We start from the raw sequence: 17833 nt of genomic DNA on the forward strand, positions 1-17833 counted from the left end.
TTAGCTGGGATTTGCCACGGGCCGCAACTGGATGATGGATGTCGCAATCGGCAGTTGTAGGTCTGATTGCCGAGACTTGTGGCAGATCGGGTGAAAGGACGACAATATGAGGAAAGAAGGCAACTCTTCCTTTCAAGGTGCGCTCAGCTTTGTATACCCTATCGTCAAGAGATGCTTGCCTCGCCTGCCTCCTATGCATACCAAGATGCGAGGATACAGCAGAGGGATCCATCACAGCGACATTCCAACTTCAGCTGTGGAGGGAGGATCACGCATCAGGCGGAGATGGATCGGCTATTTGGAGTTTTCTATGCGCTGCACGTGGACCCAAGCAGCTGCTACATATTAGCCCCCAGCTTATCCTGCAGGTGATAAAAAATCCCGTGCAGACTGCCATTGGGGCAGATTTTGGCTTGTAGCACCCCGTGCGTGTCCAAGACAACTGGCCGTTATGCCGACAGGAAACGGCGGTCGTGAAGAGAAACAAGGGACGGCCGATCTCCGATGCTTGCCTGCCCCTTAAAGTAATGATTCTCTGCCACGTGCTAGACATGCAGGTAGTGTCTGACTGTGACACGGCTGTCCCCGAGGTATCTCTGGCACTACCCACTCAGAAGTCTTCATGGGTAGAGCATGAAGTTCCAAACTCCAGCCTCTCTGAAATGGCCAGACCTACTATTCTGGCCATTGTAGAACTCTGCACCTCTGCACCTCTGACCCTCTGACCCTCTCTACCTCTGACACTCTGGCCCTCTGACTCTCTGGCCCTCTGACCCTCTTGCCCTCTCTACCTCTGGCCCTGTATGCCTAACCGTCGGCACCGCTATACCTTGCAACTCATTGAAACATCTCAATCGGAGTTTCGAAAGGCTCAACAGGCACGAACATGTATGACTGCAGAGGGACAGCAAACAGTTGTCTCTTGAATGGCGAGCGATAACATGTTCGGCTGGGGAGCTCCACAGCCAATCCCAATTGAGAATGCGACCCACTTATTAACCTACGTGGGCCCGGGAAGCAACGCGTTGCGACCTCTTCAGAACGCGTCTCCCAGGCACCTTCCAGGTTTTGAGTGTTTGTGCACAAGAAAACTTTCAAGAACAAGAATAAGAACAACTGATCAAGAAGTCAGATTACACACTCTTTCACGGACGACCACCCAGGTAGATTCAGCTTCTCATTCTCCAATTGAGCTCGCGAAAAGTCACTAACACAAAATCAAGGTCGTCATCTCACCTGGGATTCATCTCAGCGCGCCCAGCCCAGCCAGGATCATCACTTTCTCTTTGGGATGGCTCCTCGCAGATCCTCCGCTGCTGCAGCGGTCAGCACAGCGGCCACCAGTGCCAGCGACACGCCCGTGAAACGTGGTCGCGGTCGTCCACCTAAGAGCGGCGTGTCCAACGCCGTATCCAGCGCACCTGCTACCGACGCCGGCGACATGCCCGTGAAACGCGGTCGTGGTCGTCCACCCAAGAGCGGCGTGTCCAACGCTGGCGTCTCCAAGGCCACAAAGCCTGTTTCAGCTCGTCCGCGCACACGGCCACAGCGCGTTCAACCCGCCAGGCAAGCAGCAACCACTGCTCCTTCGACGGCGACAACAACGACCAAGCCGACACCTGCCACCACGGGTCGTGGTAGAAAGACCAAGGAGGCGACACTCGCTGCTGCTGCAGATGCCGCTGCTCCAAAGCGGCGTGGTCGTCCTCCTGGCTCAAAGAACAAATCCACGACTGCTACTGCGACAACGACCACGGCCCCAAAGCGCGTGGGCAGACCGCCCGGTTCCAAGAACAAACCCCAGTCCGCACCCCTCAAGCGCTTAGGCAGACCTCCAGGAGCGAAGAACAAGCCCAAGCCCGTCGGTACTGCCACCCCAGCGAAGGCTGACGACAGCACTGCAGCTACACCGAAGCGCGTTGGCAGGCCCCCCGGATCCGGTAACAAGGCCAAGACTCCTGCCACGGCCGAGAACGCCACCCCCAAGCGACGTGGTAGGCCACCGGGATCCGCAAACAAGGTCAAGGCTGCCATTACCCAAAGCACAGTCAAGTCTGCTACTCCCAGTGGTCGTGGACGTGGCAGACCTCGCAAGAGCGATGCTGCCTCAGCCAAGAAGGCCGCCAAAGAGGAGGCCACCGAGGTGAACGAAGATATCCCGGCTTCTGGAACGCTTGAGGCGGAAGAGCCAAATCCAGACGACGACGACGACGACGCGGCGGCGGCGGCGGCTGCGGCTGTAGCTGCGGCTGCAGCGGCAGGTGCTGAAGATGACGTCAAGGACGAGGCAGAACCCACCCAAGGTATGTGATGACGATGCCGAGTTGTTACTCCTTCTAAGCGCTACGAATCCAGAGACTAACACAAACGTGCCCCAGCTACCGAGCAGGATGCTGATGATGCTGACGATGCTGCGGCGACTGCCCCAGATGGCGAGAACAAGGATAGTGAGAATCCCGAGGTCAGTCGTCATTCCACCGCCACGCTGTGCCATGCTGGTAGTCAAGAGATTATTGTCTAATGTCTTGTCCATTTCATTCTGAAGTGATTCTTGACCTTCAAGTTCCTTACGCGGGGATTCCAGCGAACGGCCAATCCGCGCAACAGTCTGAACTGCCATCTGAGAACAGCATAGAGGCCATTCTGTATCCGCATGTCGTGGTATGGCTTAACCCGGTTTTTCGAGCACACTTAGTTGCGGTCACCATTACGGTCACAAGCTTTTGCAGCTTGAGCCTTTGTTTGTACAAAATATCTGAGGCGTTGGGCACAGGCGTTGGGCCATTAGGATCGGCTCACGCCATATTGCAGCTTTTGTTCATTGGGGCGGACATTACATTTGCAATTAGCGGGCGTGCTCCTGGTTTACGAATAACTAATAACAAGGTCAAAGTTGCCGTATGCGGGATCTGATGTGACCAGCACTCCCTGTCTGCCTTGCCAGTGCATTACTAACATCATTCACTCCCTCTTCCACGCCTCAAACTCCTCGGCAAGATGCTCCTTGAGCTGCTTGAACTTGTTCCCGAAATTCCTCCCACACCTCCAGCACCGCAGATCACTGTCCATGAACCCCGCTGCGCCGGGGTGCAGCCTCTTGTCGTCTTCTGCCAGCGGGAAATCCGCCACGTCAATCAGGAAGCCCGTGTTGAACGAGTTGTAATGCTTCCGGTGGCGGAGACACTCGGAGAACATGTCGCGCGAGAGCACGTGCACGTGCAGGTGGTTCATGGACGGGCGGGCGTGGATGCCCACCAGGACCTCCTTCTCCCAGTCCCGGCCCTGGGGCAGGGGCGTCTGCGCGTCCCACTCGGTCTCCCCGTTGAGTATGGACTCGCGGAGGGAGTCTTGGGCGGAGAACTTGCCGAACTTGCGCTGGAGTTCCTTTGCGACTAGCTGCTTGAGCCTGAGGGCCTCGGTCTGGACGCTGGCGAGGAAGTCTGCCCTAGCTTTCGCTGTGCCGTCATTGTCATTGTCATTGTCATTGTTGTTCTCGGTAGCACGGCTTGCAAAGGCGTCAAAGGGGTGGAGCCTGTTCCATTTCGCCGATCGGGGGAGGAGGAGCGTGTGGACGGATGACTTTGGGTACATGTCGTTGATCGCGACAAAGTCGTCGTTGTGGTAGATCACCCGGGACGCCGGGAATGAGGCTGGGTCTGCGATGTAGACACCTAGCCCGTCGCGGCTGTTGAGTGACGTGAGTTTGATGGAGGGACGAGAGTAAAAGTTTGCTGTTGCTGGAGAGCGTGCTGGGACTTTGGTCTTGGGAGACATCAGTTCTGTGACTTTGAAGGCCCGGCCGGCCCTTGAGTATTAGCAGGGCTCATGCCAGCAGAAGGGTATGTGTATAGCTTGGTATGCAACCGTACGCGGGCTCACTCACAGGCATTTCTCTTGGTGCTCTGACTTACGCCAGGCGTGGATGTAGTTGGTGCTGGCGCGGTGCCCTCAATCTCCTCTTGTGTCATTGCCTCCTCCGCATCGGAGTCGTGAGAAGCCATGTTGAACTACGTGCTTGCAGGACGCTACCGTGCAGAATGTAGCCGAGTCGACAGGCTGGCTGACGATTGTAAAGACCTGTCCTTTTGTTACTGAATGAAATCTTTACGCATGAGACTGCCCCCGAAAAATGGCGGCGTCGATGAGATCACGAAATGGGGGACTTACACGGCGACGATGAGACCTCGACGTCAGTGGTGGGGGCGGGGCACGAGCAAATGTCTCTACAAACTCATGAGGACTCGAAGTTCGGTGCTCTGGCTCCTGGAAAGCGCTTGTGTGAACTATGGACTCGAATCTCTGACCAGAAGCAAATCATTTCAGTCCATGGCCTGAAAAACATGATTTCATCCTAGGTGGACCATCATTGTGAGGAGCGTGCAGGCGTCAAGGAGCCCCGAGCCCCACTTGTCATCAACTACGACATCTTCATTCGCGCGGAAGCACCAAAGAATTCGAGAATATGGGGCACTTTGCCTCGTACCTCGCTGTCTCTTCAGAAAACAAGCAGTCTGCTCGCCAGTAGCCCGGAGCTCTCCATGGATCGCTGAAAAGCACAAGAGCAACATCCGTTCGACGCCATGGGCAACAAGGGCAAGGGCAAGGCCGCCGCGGCGCCGCCTGCACCCGCAGCGGCGGCTAGTGCCAGCACTTCCAAAAAGTCTGCAAAGACGACTGCTGGCGCCCCCAAGAAGCCTGCCGACGACGACTTCATCGTCTTCACCAACTCGACAAAGGACAAGCCCAAGAACAAGAGAGGCGGCGGCCAGGGCAGTGCGGCAGCCGACCAGGATGAGCCTGGGGCCCTCGGGCCGCCCAAGCCCACGGTCAAGCAGATCATCGGCGGCGCCAGCTGGACCGGCAAGCTCCCGGTGAACCTGCTGTCTGAGCACTGTCAGAAGCAGAAGTGGAATAGGCCAGACTACCAACCTGTGAGCACAACCCCGTGAGCGAACATATAAGTGTATGATCCTGAGTAGATCAGTCATGTTAATGCCAGAGATTTTACCGAAATCAGATCAGAGGGTCTGAAGGCTTTTCGTACTTTGTCTCGTTCAGCTCCAAGAACCCCAAGACACAGGAGACACAGAAACTGCCACCCTTCAAGATCCCGCCAGACCACAAGCATCTCGTGACCATGCCCACAGAGCTGGAAGGCCGGCATGCCGCCGCTACCTATGCGCTCTTCCGCGTCTGCAGCATGAAGAACATCCACACCACGCTCCCGCCCGTGTACAAGGCGCTGTGGAAGGAGTTTGAGGCTCTCAAGAAAGAGGACGTCAAGAGAGGACTCGGGTGGATGTACGACGCCGACCCCTTTGCGACCATGAAGCAGCGCGAGGATGAGAAGGCTGCCGCCGAGAAGAAGCGCAAGGAACAGGAGGCCATCAAGGAGAAGGCCAAGAACATGCCTGGTGCTGCCGGCCTGGTGCTGCGCAGTAATGCTGCGGTCGCGGGTGGTGGGGGCGCAAATCTTATGAAAGGCTGGACTTCTGTTCCCAAGATCGAGATGGGTAGGAAAACTCGATCGCAGCTGGAAGATCTGCTTCGCAGGGAAGTCATCTGGAACCCTCGTGGCGTCAAGATGTCCAAAGACCAGAAGGACCGCATTGCTAAGGAGTTGACTGGTTCCGGCTTCCGCCGGAGCCACGTGGAGGAGGCTGTCGACGAGTGCAAAGACCGCGAGGAGACGCTCGAGTGGCTGCTGATTCACGTTCCCGAGGACGACTTGCCTCGCTGGGCCATGCCCGAGAACTACAGCGCAGGCGTCTCCGTGGCCAATACTTCAGATCTGAAGCGGGAAGCGGCCATCAAACGTCTTTCCGAGTCGGGCTACTCGGTCGAGCTCTGCCGGAAGACATATGAGGAGTGCGACGGGAACGAAGCACGAACGGCAGAAGCCCTACAACACTTCCTCGTGTCGAGTGGAGACGGTGCAGAACCACCCAAGATCGATGAAGATGCCATTCTCACCTTGGACGAGCCAGAGGACTTATGGAAGGACGAGATGTCGAGCTTGAGTTCCGTCTTTGGCGACCACTTTAAGCAGCTTTCAGAGGACTTATGCCAGATCCGCGTCGATTCTGTCAAGAATGGTGGCAAGACTGTCGAGACTTTTGCACAGTTTCGGCGGTCGTCGCGGTATCCGTTCGAGATTGTCGTTACGCTCGTATCTGAGCTGCCGTCCTATATCCGCCTGAGTGTCATCAAGAAGACACTAAGCTACATCAGCCAGGACCTGCCGGAGGAGCCTATGAAGATCTTCTTTGCAGTCGATTGGATCCAGCAAAACATCAATGACATAATAGAAGCGCCTGGCAAGCTGCGCGACATTTCGGGCGCAGCATCCACAGCCTCAGAGCTTCGAGTCAGCCATGGCCGCAAGCAGACGGCCCGCCATCCGAAGCCTATCGCTTGGATTGAGGATCAGCGCAGCAAGCAAGAGTGGCAGAAAAGACAGCAGAGCCCCCAGTACAAAGACATGCTGGCCCAACGAGCAAAGCTCCCTGCCTGGCAGGTCCGCGATGTTGTCGTCAACACTGTCGCCCAGAACCAGATCACGATCATTGCTGGTGAAACTGGTTCCGGCAAGTCTACACAGTCTGTACAATTCGTACTTGACGACCTGTACAGCAAAGGATATGGCAACGCTGCGAACATTATCTGCACACAACCACGAAGAATCTCAGCTCTGGGTCTCGCCGACCGCGTGAGTGACGAGCGCTGCTCCCAAGTCGGCAAGGAAGTCGGATACACTATCCGCGGCGAGAACAAGACCAGTGCCCAGACAAAGATCACCTTCGTCACGACTGGTGTGCTGCTTCGACGCTTGCAGACGTCTGGAGGGCGCACAGAAGACGTCGTGGCTTCACTGGCGGACGTGAGCCATGTTGTCATTGACGAAGTTCACGAGCGGAGTCTCGATACTGATTTCCTGCTGAGTATTATCCGCGATGTGCTTAAGCGAAGAAAAGATCTCAAGCTCATTCTCATGAGTGCCACGCTCGACGCAGCCACTTTCAAGAACTATTTCACGTCAGAAGGTCTGGGTGTCGGCATGGTAGAGATTTCTGGACGAACATACCCAGTCGAGGATTTCTATCTGGATGACATTATCCAAATGACCAACTTCCAGCCACGAAACGACAGATATGACAGATACCGCGACGACGACTTCGTGGAAGAGTCAGCATCCAAGTCTTCTCAGGATCCAATCAACAAAATCATCCAGAAACTGGGCTCGAGGATTAACTACTCTCTCATATTGGAGACAGCAAAGGAGATCGACCAAGATCTCTACCACTACAGCAAGAAGGGCGGAATCCTTATTTTCTTGCCAGGTGTGGCCGAAATTAATCGTGCATGTAATGAGCTGAGGAACGTCTCTTCGTTCCACGTGCTTCCACTCCACGCATCACTAGAGACAAGAGAGCAGAGGCGGGTTTTCGTTCCCGCACCCTCGGGGAAGCGCAAGATTGTCGTTGCCACCAATGTCGCCGAGACCTCAATTACAATCGACGACATTGTGGCGGTCATTGACACAGGCAGGGTCAAGGAGACAAGCTTTGATCCACAGAACAACATGCGCAAGCTCGAAGAGACCTGGGCATCGAGGGCGGCCTGCAAACAGCGCCGCGGCCGTGCCGGTCGTGTGCAGGCGGGCAAATGTTACAAGCTCTACACCCGGAACCTGGAGCAGCAGATGCCAGAAAGACCTGATCCCGAAATCCGCCGAGTGCCTCTTGAGCAGCTCTGTCTTTCCGTTCGCGCCATGGGCACGGCTGATGTGGGCGGCTTCCTGCGAAGAACACCCACGCCTCCCGAGACGGCAGCGATCGAGGGTGCACTCAAGATGCTGCGAAAGATGGGTGCTATGGATGGCGAGGACCTGACCTCCCTTGGCCAGCAGCTCGCCATGATCCCTGCGGACCTGCGCTGTGGCAAACTTATGGTCTACGGCGCTATTTTTGGCTGTCTTGAGGAGGCAGTGACAATTGCCGCCATGCTCAGCACAAAGAGCCCCTTTGTGAGCCCGGCCGAGAAGAGAGAGGAGGCCAGGCAGGCCAGGGCACGCTACGCCAGAGGCGATGGCGATTTGCTCACTGACCTTCGAGCTGTCCAGGAATGGGACAGCATGATGGACCAGCGTATGCCTCAGAGTCAGGTTCGCAACTACTGCAGCGACAACTTCCTCAACTACCAGGTCCTTTCAGACATCGCGGCCACAAGAGCACAATACTACTCTGCTCTAGCCGAGATCGGCATCGTTCTTCCTTCGTCTCCTTCTGGTGGGGACGGCCGAGCAGGGGCAGGCAACCACAAGTCCAGATCAGGCACGAGCACGCCGCAGTCGTCCGGACTATCAGCGACAACGACGGCCTCGATGGCCCTCGTCCGCGCGGTCACAGCCGCGGCCTTTACTCCGCAAATCGCGCGGATCCAGTTCCCCGACAAGAAGTTTGCCTCGTCCGTGTCCGGTGCCGTTGAGCTCGACCCGGAGGCCAAGACGATCAAGTACTTCACTCAGGAGAATGGCCGCGTCTTCATCCACCCGAGCAGCACACTGTTCGATAACCAGGGCTTCTCCGGAAACGCGGCTTTTGTATCGTACTTTACCATGATCGCGACCAGCAAGATCTTTGTGAGAGATCTTACTCGTGAGTACTTTGTCCCTATCTATGGCATTTTCTGCTTCAAGACGTGAACCATTTCGAGGGAATCGAGACGTTTGTCGATCCGAAATGCACGTATACTGACATGACTCTCCCGCCATGCAGCGTTCAACGCCTTCACTCTGCTCCTCTTCGCCGGCTCAATCGAGCTGGACACCATGGGCCGCGGTCTGGTTGTGGACGACTGGCTCCGGTAAGCACTTCCCTCCCTGGCATTGTACTCGGCACCTCAGTGCAGTGCCCCTTGATGAGCTAGAAGAAGAGAGCCAACAACTAACCTGTGTTCTCTTCCTTTGTACCACCACTAGCCTCCGTGGCTGGGCAAGAATAGGCGTCCTCGTATCCCGCCTGCGCGGGATGGTCGACAACACCATCGCCATGAAGGTCGCCAACCCGCAGATGGACACGCGCGAGAGTGAGGTGATTCGCCTCGTCACGAAGCTCATCGAGCTCGACGGGCTGGACGCTTGAATCTTTTTTTCTTTCTTTCTTTTCAAATGGCAAGAGCAGACGATGGAATCCAAGCAATTATACTAGAGTCAAATACACTACACACAGCGCCACGATTGAATGACAAGGCCGTTGAGAGAGGGAGGAGTGGGACACATGCTGCGGATTTGGGGACATTTTCTCATCTAGCTTAGTGGTACGACAGGAAATAAGGAGGACTACCATGGATAAGCCAAGACTGGCCAGGTATTCGGAGAAGATAGCATCCAGCAAGCAGATGCTGAAGTGGGTTACGCATATCGAGATTGTTAGGAACGTTGTGCAGGTCGAGTGAGCTGGGCCTTGGGTTGAACGAGAGCAATCATGTTGCTCGCCGCAGTCGATCTAGGTCGGTGCTTTTGCAGGTGTCAACTATTTGGATAGCCACAGCTTAAAGAATCGAAGTGCCGTAAGCCACAAAACCGAGAAGCATAACTCTTGGATATTATGCAAGATTGCATCACATAGAAACTGCACAGTAGCAAGTCACGGGTCAAAGCAATATGGGGAAAGAAGCTGTCAACATTGTGCTGCTGATGCTATCTGTCGCTGAACTGGGACGATGAATTCCGCAGCGGCCCGAGCCACTTGGTCGAGGCACGCCACATCATGTTGTTCAGTTGGTCGGGTTGAGGCTGCGACATTGCTGCCACTTGGCAGGTATCAGCAACTGGCGGTATGTGCGATCCAAGGTCTTCTGTCGGCAGAGGGCGACGTGCTCCTCTCGTTGACGACCGTTTCACGTGCCGCTCAAAACGCAATGGAGGGTTGGAGCTTTCAAGCAACCATTCAAGACCCTCCCTCCTTGTGTGCTTCTATGCACCTTCTCGGTGTATCGTCAGGCTGGAGCTTTCAAGCTACCAAAGTACCTGTCATCGTTAAATGCGAATTTTCCATGCGCTATCCATTGAAACCAGGAGAACGCCTGTTGTGTGTTGCAATTGTGCTGTGTGGGGAAATTATAGGGTGTAGGGGGGGTATTTTGTGCTGTGGTGATGCTGAAGGCGAAACAAGTAGGGTTGGGATCCAAGCACACAAGCTCGGGGCAGGCGACAACAATAGCCAGTCCACTCGAGAATGGCGTGCTTCACGATACACCTTTATGCGGCTGACTCTAAAGCTTCGTGTCGTGAACACAACGGCTGCAGGGCTGTAGTGCTTTACATGTCCATCGAGTCGGCGCCATTGGCAAAGTTGAAGCCACCCTGAGCGCCAGCGTTGGAGGCGCCGAAGCCGAACTGGCCATTGGCACCCTGAGGCGCAGCACCCATGCCCTCGTCGGCATTCTCGTCCTCGTCAGAGAAGTACTTCTCGATGATGTTGTAAGACTTCATGTAGATCTCCTCGTTCTGGTTGGTCTGGCAATCGTGGATCTTCTCCATGCCACCGCACTCCTCAATGAACAGAGCGTATCGGTTGATGGACTCCGGGCCTTCGCCAGCAGCCTGCTTGTCGAGATCGCCGACCTTCAAGATGTTCTCAAGGCCATCCAGAGCAACCTGGATGATCTTGTTGTCTGGGCAGCTGAGCAGGTCGCACAGAGGCTTGATGCAGCCCTGAGCAACGAGGTAGCGGATCTGCTCAGGCTTCTGGAGACCACCGCTGGTAGCGTTGCTAATAGCCCAGCAGGCCTCCTTGCGCGTCTTGAGGTCGCCGTTGGAGAGGAGGTGAATCAGCGGGGGAATGATGTTGGCATCGATGACACCCTGGATCTGTTGCGAGTTGCCAGCAGTGATGTTCGAGATGGTCCAGCAGGCCTCCTTGCGAATGCCATCCTTATTGGAGCTGAGCAGAGACAGAAGGCAAGGCAGCGCTCCTTGGTTGATGATGATCTGGGTCTGGACGTCGTCGCCAGTCACAATGTTTCCGACTGAGCGAAGAGCAGGGGTCTGCACAGAGGTCGAAGCGTGCATGAGGAGTTCGACCAAGCGACGAGGGATGCCGGCCTCGATGACGGCCTGGATCTTGTCGTTGGAGCCATCCGACAAGTAGGAAATGGCCCAGCAGGCATCGATCAATACTTCATCATCGAGCGAGTAGACCAGCTTGGCGAGGACAGGAAGAGCGGGGGCAATCTGTAGTGCGCTGATGTCAGTAAAGTGATAAAATGTAAAGAGGAAATGTGTTCACAACTTACGGTAGCCCAGTCTGGCTGGGGAGTCTTGCCACGGCAGAAGTTGCTGAGGGTCCAGGTGGCGTTACGGAGCATGCTCAGCTTACGGCTATCGCCCAAGAGGTTGAGCAGAGGCTTGAGAGCACCACAGCTGAGGACGTAGTCTCTGCATGTGGGGCTGTCACCAGCAATGTTACCAAGAGCCCACACAGCCTGTTCCCGGACATCAGGCTCGGGGCTGGCAAGAAGCTCAACGAAGATCGGCACGGCACCAGCCTCGATGACGACCTGGGTCTGTGTCGCGCTGCCAGACGCAATGTTGGTCAGGGCCCAGGCAGCCTCGAACTGGACGAGAGTGTGGGGCGACCGCAGAAACTCGACGAAGCGTGAGACAACGCCAGTCTTGATGACTTCTTCGATCGGGGGGTTGCGCTCCTTGGACAGAAGTTTCCGGAACTTTGTAGTCGCCTGGATTTGCTGGTCGATCTGCTCGGAGAAGACACCCTGCACCATCTGGGGGAGGTCCTCGTTCAACTACATGGGCATGTTAGAACCGACCAGTAGTTATGTGCAAGCTGCGGACAAGATCGCGACATTCATGTCTCGGGGAGGGGATGCAAGGGGGGGCTAAAAGGATGAAGCAAAGGATGCCGGCGCAGCACGCATGTGACTCGAAGCTAGCAACGATCCCGTTGGGGCCGCCGCCAATAAGAGGCGCAGGCGTGGGGGTGAGCAGGAAGGAGACTGTGGGAATGTGGGAGATGCTTTGTTACTCACCTGGCTCTCGGTGGGAGCGGTGTCATCGTCGCTGTCGGGAGCGGCACCAAGGGCGGCACCGGGACGGTCCGCACCTGTGCCGATACCTCTTCTCTTTGCGAGGTTCTCCTCACGCTTGGCCTTGCGGATCTCTACCTGCTGCTCCTCGCGGCGGCGGCGGAGCTCCTCAGGCTTGAAGGCATTCTTGGCCTTGAACTGAGTGCGACGGTGCTCGGGAATGTACCGGTCGGACATGGTGGCGGCGGTGGTGGAATGAGGGGATGGGAGAAGGGGAAAGAAGGAAGAAGGGGTGGAGGGGCAAGATGGACGATTGTTTTTGTTTTGATGGCAGCGGGAAGGGGCAGCAGCAGCAGCTTGACAGGAGCGGCCAGCAGCAGCAATTCCAGTGGGTGGGGATCAGACTTAGCGCAGGGCGGTGATGAGCTACAGCGCCAACCCACTTGCTGGCGAGAACGATGGCAAAAGGCGGGGGCAAGGTTCCTCGTTCTGCCTGCGCCGAGGGCGGAGCCAGCGACCAGTTCCAGATGCGAAAAGAGGCGATGAGGGGGGAGGGAGTGCGCCTGCGTCGGGGAGAGGAGGAGTCTTAGCCTTGTGAAGGTGGGGGTTTGCTGTGACACGGGATCAGACGGTTGCGGGCAGGAACTCCTTGCTGGGCCTGGCTTGGGGAGTGGTAAAGAAGAAATGGAACCGCAAGTTGCCAGAAAACTCTATCCAGTCGTCTGAGACCGGCCTCAGGCATCTCAACTTGTCATGGCCGGCTCCTCGGCCGATCTTAGTGCACATCTGGCTTTGAGGGAGGGAACCCCTTGCAGGGAGAACGCCGACAATTGTCGTCGGTTTCGCTTGTATGCACAACTCAGTCTGGGAGGTGTTCTCGGGCCACAGCGACTGATTTCGGCACATGAAACAAACGAGGAGTCAGACACGAACCTCGATTGCATGGTTTCCAGGCCAAACACTTGACGTGATTGCCTGGCAAATTACACAACCGCACCAGCGTTTGCTGACTTCCAGCCATGTTGGCGCAGAAGTTGTATAAACTCAAGCAATCAAGGGCAGTGCAATGCTTTAGAGACTGCCTCATCCTGAAGACCTCGCTGGTCTTCTACCTACCCTATGTACACTTTCATCTCAGCACCTATGTCCGCGACGTGGAGCCCCATGTCATGAGCATCAGCTCGTGGACATCCATGGATGTCTTGGTGGTTGAGTGAGTCTCCCGCACAGACCACCCCCTGAAAATTGCCCCTCCAACGAAGAGTTCTGAAGGCAAACATGGTGGGGCTCCAAATTGCTTGCATATCAGCCACATGTCAGAAGCTCTTTGGGACGAATGCATTCTCCCATCGCTGACTGCTGTGCAGCGGCATCATGCAGCTGTAGGCTTCTCTGGGAACACTTAGCAGTGGCTTGTTCGATCAAAGCTTTGGACAAGTGTTCCGCCGCCCGGCAGGCTTTCTCCCCGATACATTCCTGCCGACTGGCTGTGCCCCGCCCCCACACTGCCATCAATACTTTGCGGCGAATGCCGCTTCCGTGTAAGTTGCATCATCCATGTTGCCGGTCATCCTGCGCCACAGGGACGAGAAACGCATGAAAGAGGAGTCGGGTGGCTTATCTTGCTGCAACCTGGCTTGATTTTTCGTGATATGTAATCCTCGGCCATCATTGGGCCTGGCGCACAAACGATGCGGCCAGGGCCAAAGTGCTGTCACGTGACGTCGCGGCATGGCAACTGCACCACTCTAGCGCGGGCGACTCCGCCAGACGCGTAAAGCGCGTCACTCTCCACGTGCGGCTGTCAACTCTGATTTACACCCTCTTGCATGAGCCAAGTGCACGACTTCACGGAGGGCTCGCTTCATACTTGATGATCCCTATCACCAAGGCTCGTTCTTGAGGCGAGCGAGGGCTCACGTCTGAGAAATGGCGCTATATGGCGACGGCAATGGCGAGGCCCCCGAGCTCCCATTGCCAAAGCATCTCACTAAGATCTCAGACGTCCTGAGCGAGGAAGTGCGCGTGAATAGTTTTGTCAATGTGCTCGGTGTCATTCGGGACTACCGTCCGCCGATGCGAAGTCGTGGCAAAGGCAAGTTTCCCAGGTCCTTCTCCCGTATGGGACAGTGAAGATGAGCTATTTCCTTAGCTGACACACCCGCAGACTTCAAATCAGCCCTTGCGTTTTTTGATAAGTCGACGGAGCCCGAAGGAGGCTCGACGTTGACGATCAATATTTTCCAGCGAACAGATGAGATGCCAGAGATATCCTCAGGAGATGTAGTCCTCATCCTTGGCGCCAAAGTCCAAAATTGGGGCGGGCCAAGCCTGATCACCAGCTTCCAGACTGCCATCTATATCTACTCGGCATCTCGCATCCCAAAACCGCCAGCAATTGCAGCGCTCGCCTTCTCGGGCCCCATCGGTGGCAAAACAGGCGTCAAGAAGCCGACGGACACGGATCATGCCTATGTTTCATGGCTGTATCACAATGTTGAGAGTTATCTGATTCCTGCTGCGGAGGAGTTCAGAGTACAAGTTGAGCGCGCGATGGTCACGACTGACAAGTTCAAGCTCCTCAAGGATGCAAAAGACTACACCTTCTGTAATGCCATCGTCCAAGTCGTCTTGAGCCCGTACGTTGACGGCGACCGCGCGACATTATGGGTCACAGACTACACTTCCAACGACGGATTCAAACGCTTCTCACATGAAGCTCGGCCTGAAGTCGAGTCGTCAGATGGTGATCCATACGGGTACATCAAGACTGGCCAGAAAGACTGGCCCGGGCCATATGGGCAACGTGCAATGCAAGTTACGGCTTGGGGAGTGCATGCCGAGACGATCGGAGCAAATGTGGCTCAGGGCTCATGGCTCATGCTGCGCAACATGCAAATCAAGTTCGGCCACGATGCCCTCCACCTGGAAGGCTTCCTTCGTGAGGAACGCGGGTCCAGAGACCCCAAACTGCTGGTCGAGGTTCTTTCCCTGCATGACGACATTGACGAGCGGCTGAAAGATGCTCTCAAACGGAAGCTGAGCTATGAGAAGTCTAAGCAGAAGCTATTGCAGGAACAAGGGCAGGGCACCAGCAGTCAAGTTCGGAAGTCTCAGAAAAAGCCATCAAGTGACCAGCCAGAGAGAGAAAATCGAAAAACTAAAAGGCAAAAATTGCATGCGAAGCTTCAACAGCAAGAAGCTGAAAAACAGGCTGCGGACAAGACAAAGCTCGACCAGACGAGTCAGGCCGGAGCAAAACCGGAGCAAGTGGTTCGCGGCCCTCGCCTGAACAGGTCCAGTACGTAGCGACAAATCTGTGTGAACTCTGCCCTTGGAGACTTGTAACTGACAATACCGACAGTAAAATGCCAGAGCATCGAGCGGCCTGCAACCCGTTTGTCTGCGATTCTTCCACTACAAATGCGGAAGGTAGGCATTGAAGGCGAAGAAACGTCTATCACTCTACCCTTCGTGAATTCGAAGCATCGGGTCATTGTGAGAGTCGTGGACTTTGCGCCACGGAAACTGCAAGACTTTGCTCGCTGGCGACAGAAGACTGAGTTTGATATTTTATCCGAACACAGTGGTGCCGAGTCGGACTCCGATGATGACATGAACAGGAGCACGCTAGAAGCTTATAGGGGCAAAAAGCTGTGGGAATGGCGGTTTGCGCTTCAACTTGAAGAGGTGAACCTGGACGAAGAAGAGAAAGAGCCTCTTCGGATCTGGGTTGTCGTGGACAATATCGAGGGTCAGCAGTTGACTAACCTGAATGCTTGCGAGTGAGTTTTCCTCGACCCTGGGTCAACTGGCTGATACTGACTTCTGCTCGAAAGCCTCCGCGCCGAGGAAGACCAGCTCAATCTTCTCAAGGAACAGATGTTTAGGTTATGGGGCAACCTCGAAGAGATCAGGTCCGCCCAAGCTCAGAGCAATGCGGCCCGTAGGAAACGTATTGATGCAGGAAAGCCCCCAGACAGCTCGCCTCCAAAAGCACCTACGACTGGAAGAGACGCCATGGACCACAGCCTGAAGTTGTCAAACACCCCGTTTTCTTGTTGCATACGCCAGTACGGGGTCAAAGTGCCCGAGGGCGACCAGGACAAGGCAGATGCAGGATCTAATCAGCGATGGCAGCGACTTTTCGGGATATTTGGGACGAGGATCGTCTCCGGGATCGCTGAATAGGTCTTATTGACACACGACAAGCGGGAACGATGTATGACCGTCATTTTGCTTTCCAATTATATACCCAGTCTGAGCTAGATGCTTCGACCGTTATCAAATTATATTGCAATAAATGAGAACGAGAGTGCTTCTTGTGTCTATGATTTGCTGCATCTGAAATCAACGCAAGCACATCAGGGCTTGCGCTCCAAACGCGGACTCAACACTCCCTTCATGCAGGAGCATTGCTCCTATCCACTCCCTTCCAGCTTCGACACTGGCCGCGCCAAATTTGACCACGACGCACCCACGAACTCTTGCCGCTGACCACAGCACGGCGTTCAGTTTCTCGTGCTGCAAGCGTCTCACCCGCCAATGCTCGAGATCTGTAGTAATCGCCTTCTTCCTCTCAAAATCTCGAGATCCCAGCCTTGGCAAGAGCTCAAACTCTTTGAGGAAGAATTCTCCAAGTGCGCTGGTCAGGGGACCTCTCAACACCAGAGTTCCTATCACAGCGTTTCCGTGCAATTGATTCTTGAGCGTCTGCCCCTGCGCAGGTCCAGGGACACCGTCGAGCGTGATGGAGTCCCTGACAAGAAGCCTCTCTGTGGGGACATGACTGCCATCGGCAGTCCCGGTAGGATTCAGGTCATCCGCGGCGATCCAGACCTCGTTCCTCCCGGACCAGTGCGTCAGACTCCAGTCCTCGCCCCTAGCCAGGCGGCCCTGCGTGACCCAGTCGAGAAGCACGAGCGAGGCACCTTCTCCTTTCAGCCGGAAGATCTGTGTCTGCTCGTACACGCTGCGCTCAAAAGGTTGCACGGGGTCCGGCAGGAGGCACAGCGCGGCACCGGCGCGGATCTCTACGGTCATAGACTGCCGCGTCACGATCTCCGGCTTGATCGAGTTGAACACCTTGGTGTGGCCTTGTGTGACGATGCTCAGGCGTGCTTTCTCATGCACGGTCACCGAAAGGTCGACCTGGTCGCCGCCGACGAGCCCGCCGCCATAGGAGAGCAGGAAGACGAGGACGCTGGGCTGGTTTGCGCCAGCCGAGGTCGGATGCGGCGAAATGAGTTTCAGCGGATACTGGTATGTGATGCTCTCAAGGGCAGAGATGCGGTGCGGGAGGAGCTTGACGGTGATGTGGCCCCTGCCGGGGCTCGAGGAGGACTTGGGAAATGGCGAGGACATGCCGGTGACTTGGCCATGTCACTGAGGATGCCTGAGATGGAATCAAAATGGTGTCGACACCTTTTGTCTTCTGCACGACATAGCTTGTCAATGTTATTATGCGAGCCACTCTCACGGGCTGGAGTTGGATTCGAGGTTGGAATTGATAAGTGTCATTTCTTATCATTCTTGATTGGTGTTATGCTATTGTCATTGGAAATGGACGTGACAGAATCAGAGCCAGAGGTGATATCAACGAGTGCTGACCTGCAACCTCTCAAGAGGGGCACTATCACCACAGACTATCACACAAAATGTTCAGGAAGAGACAACGGAGGGCAGTTCGTGATGGCTACATGACGGGGAGAGGCCGTTGCGGTTGTGCCTACCCTGCACCAGAGCCCAGTTCGAAGCTGGTGTGGGTCTGCTCCGGACAGGGGGC

The 17833-nt window shown here is 55.6% G+C and overlaps 6 protein-coding genes across 6 annotated transcripts; 3 read left to right on the forward strand and 3 right to left on the reverse strand.

Moving 5' to 3' along the window:
* Positions 1-1068: 1068 nt before the first annotated feature.
* On the forward strand, positions 1069-2741 carry B0I36DRAFT_106308 (uncharacterized protein). Its single transcript, XM_046147803.1, has 3 exons — positions 1069-1163; positions 1224-2303; positions 2379-2741. The coding sequence occupies exons 2-3, from the start codon at positions 1292-1294 to the stop codon at positions 2519-2521; spliced, it is 1155 nt and encodes a 384-aa protein (XP_046014051.1). The 5' UTR covers positions 1069-1163; positions 1224-1291; the 3' UTR covers positions 2522-2741.
* Positions 2742-2913: 172 nt separating this feature from the next.
* On the reverse strand, positions 2914-4369 carry B0I36DRAFT_321001 (uncharacterized protein). Its single transcript, XM_046153630.1, has 3 exons — positions 4168-4369; positions 3884-4077; positions 2914-3785 (listed from the first exon to the last, which is right to left on the reverse strand). Exons 2-3 carry the CDS (start codon positions 3999-4001, stop codon positions 2962-2964), a joined length of 942 nt encoding a protein of 313 aa, XP_046014052.1. The 5' UTR covers positions 4002-4077; positions 4168-4369; the 3' UTR covers positions 2914-2961.
* A 211-nt stretch (positions 4370-4580) lies between these two features.
* On the forward strand, positions 4581-9143 carry B0I36DRAFT_361916 (P-loop containing nucleoside triphosphate hydrolase protein; the record flags this gene model as incomplete). Its single annotated transcript, XM_046158564.1, has 4 exons — positions 4581-4931; positions 5018-8657; positions 8778-8865; positions 8981-9143. The coding sequence occupies 4 exons, from the start codon at positions 4581-4583 to the stop codon at positions 9141-9143; spliced, it is 4242 nt and encodes a 1413-aa protein (XP_046014053.1).
* A 1178-nt stretch (positions 9144-10321) lies between these two features.
* B0I36DRAFT_240768 (armadillo-type protein) lies at positions 10322-12285 on the reverse strand (the record flags this gene model as incomplete). Its single annotated transcript, XM_046149791.1, has 3 exons — positions 10322-11236; positions 11299-11808; positions 12052-12285. The coding sequence occupies 3 exons, from the start codon at positions 12283-12285 to the stop codon at positions 10322-10324; spliced, it is 1659 nt and encodes a 552-aa protein (XP_046014054.1).
* A 1496-nt stretch (positions 12286-13781) lies between these two features.
* B0I36DRAFT_430490 (uncharacterized protein) lies at positions 13782-16339 on the forward strand. Its single transcript, XM_046162537.1, has 4 exons — positions 13782-14143; positions 14216-15349; positions 15413-15833; positions 15888-16339. Exons 1-4 carry the CDS (start codon positions 13978-13980, stop codon positions 16237-16239), a joined length of 2073 nt encoding a protein of 690 aa, XP_046014055.1. The 5' UTR covers positions 13782-13977; the 3' UTR covers positions 16240-16339.
* On the reverse strand, positions 16340-17694 carry B0I36DRAFT_321005 (urease accessory protein UreD). The gene has a single exon (XM_046153631.1). The coding sequence runs from the start codon at positions 17410-17412 to the stop codon at positions 16399-16401; it is 1014 nt and encodes a 337-aa protein (XP_046014056.1). The 5' UTR covers positions 17413-17694; the 3' UTR covers positions 16340-16398.
* Between the last annotated feature and the right edge of the window lie 139 nt (positions 17695-17833).

Source organism: Microdochium trichocladiopsis (assembly GCF_020744255.1).
Source record: "Microdochium trichocladiopsis strain MPI-CAGE-CH-0230 chromosome Unknown B0I36scaffold_4, whole genome shotgun sequence".
NCBI classification, from domain to species: Eukaryota; Fungi; Ascomycota; class Sordariomycetes; order Xylariales; family Microdochiaceae; genus Microdochium; species Microdochium trichocladiopsis.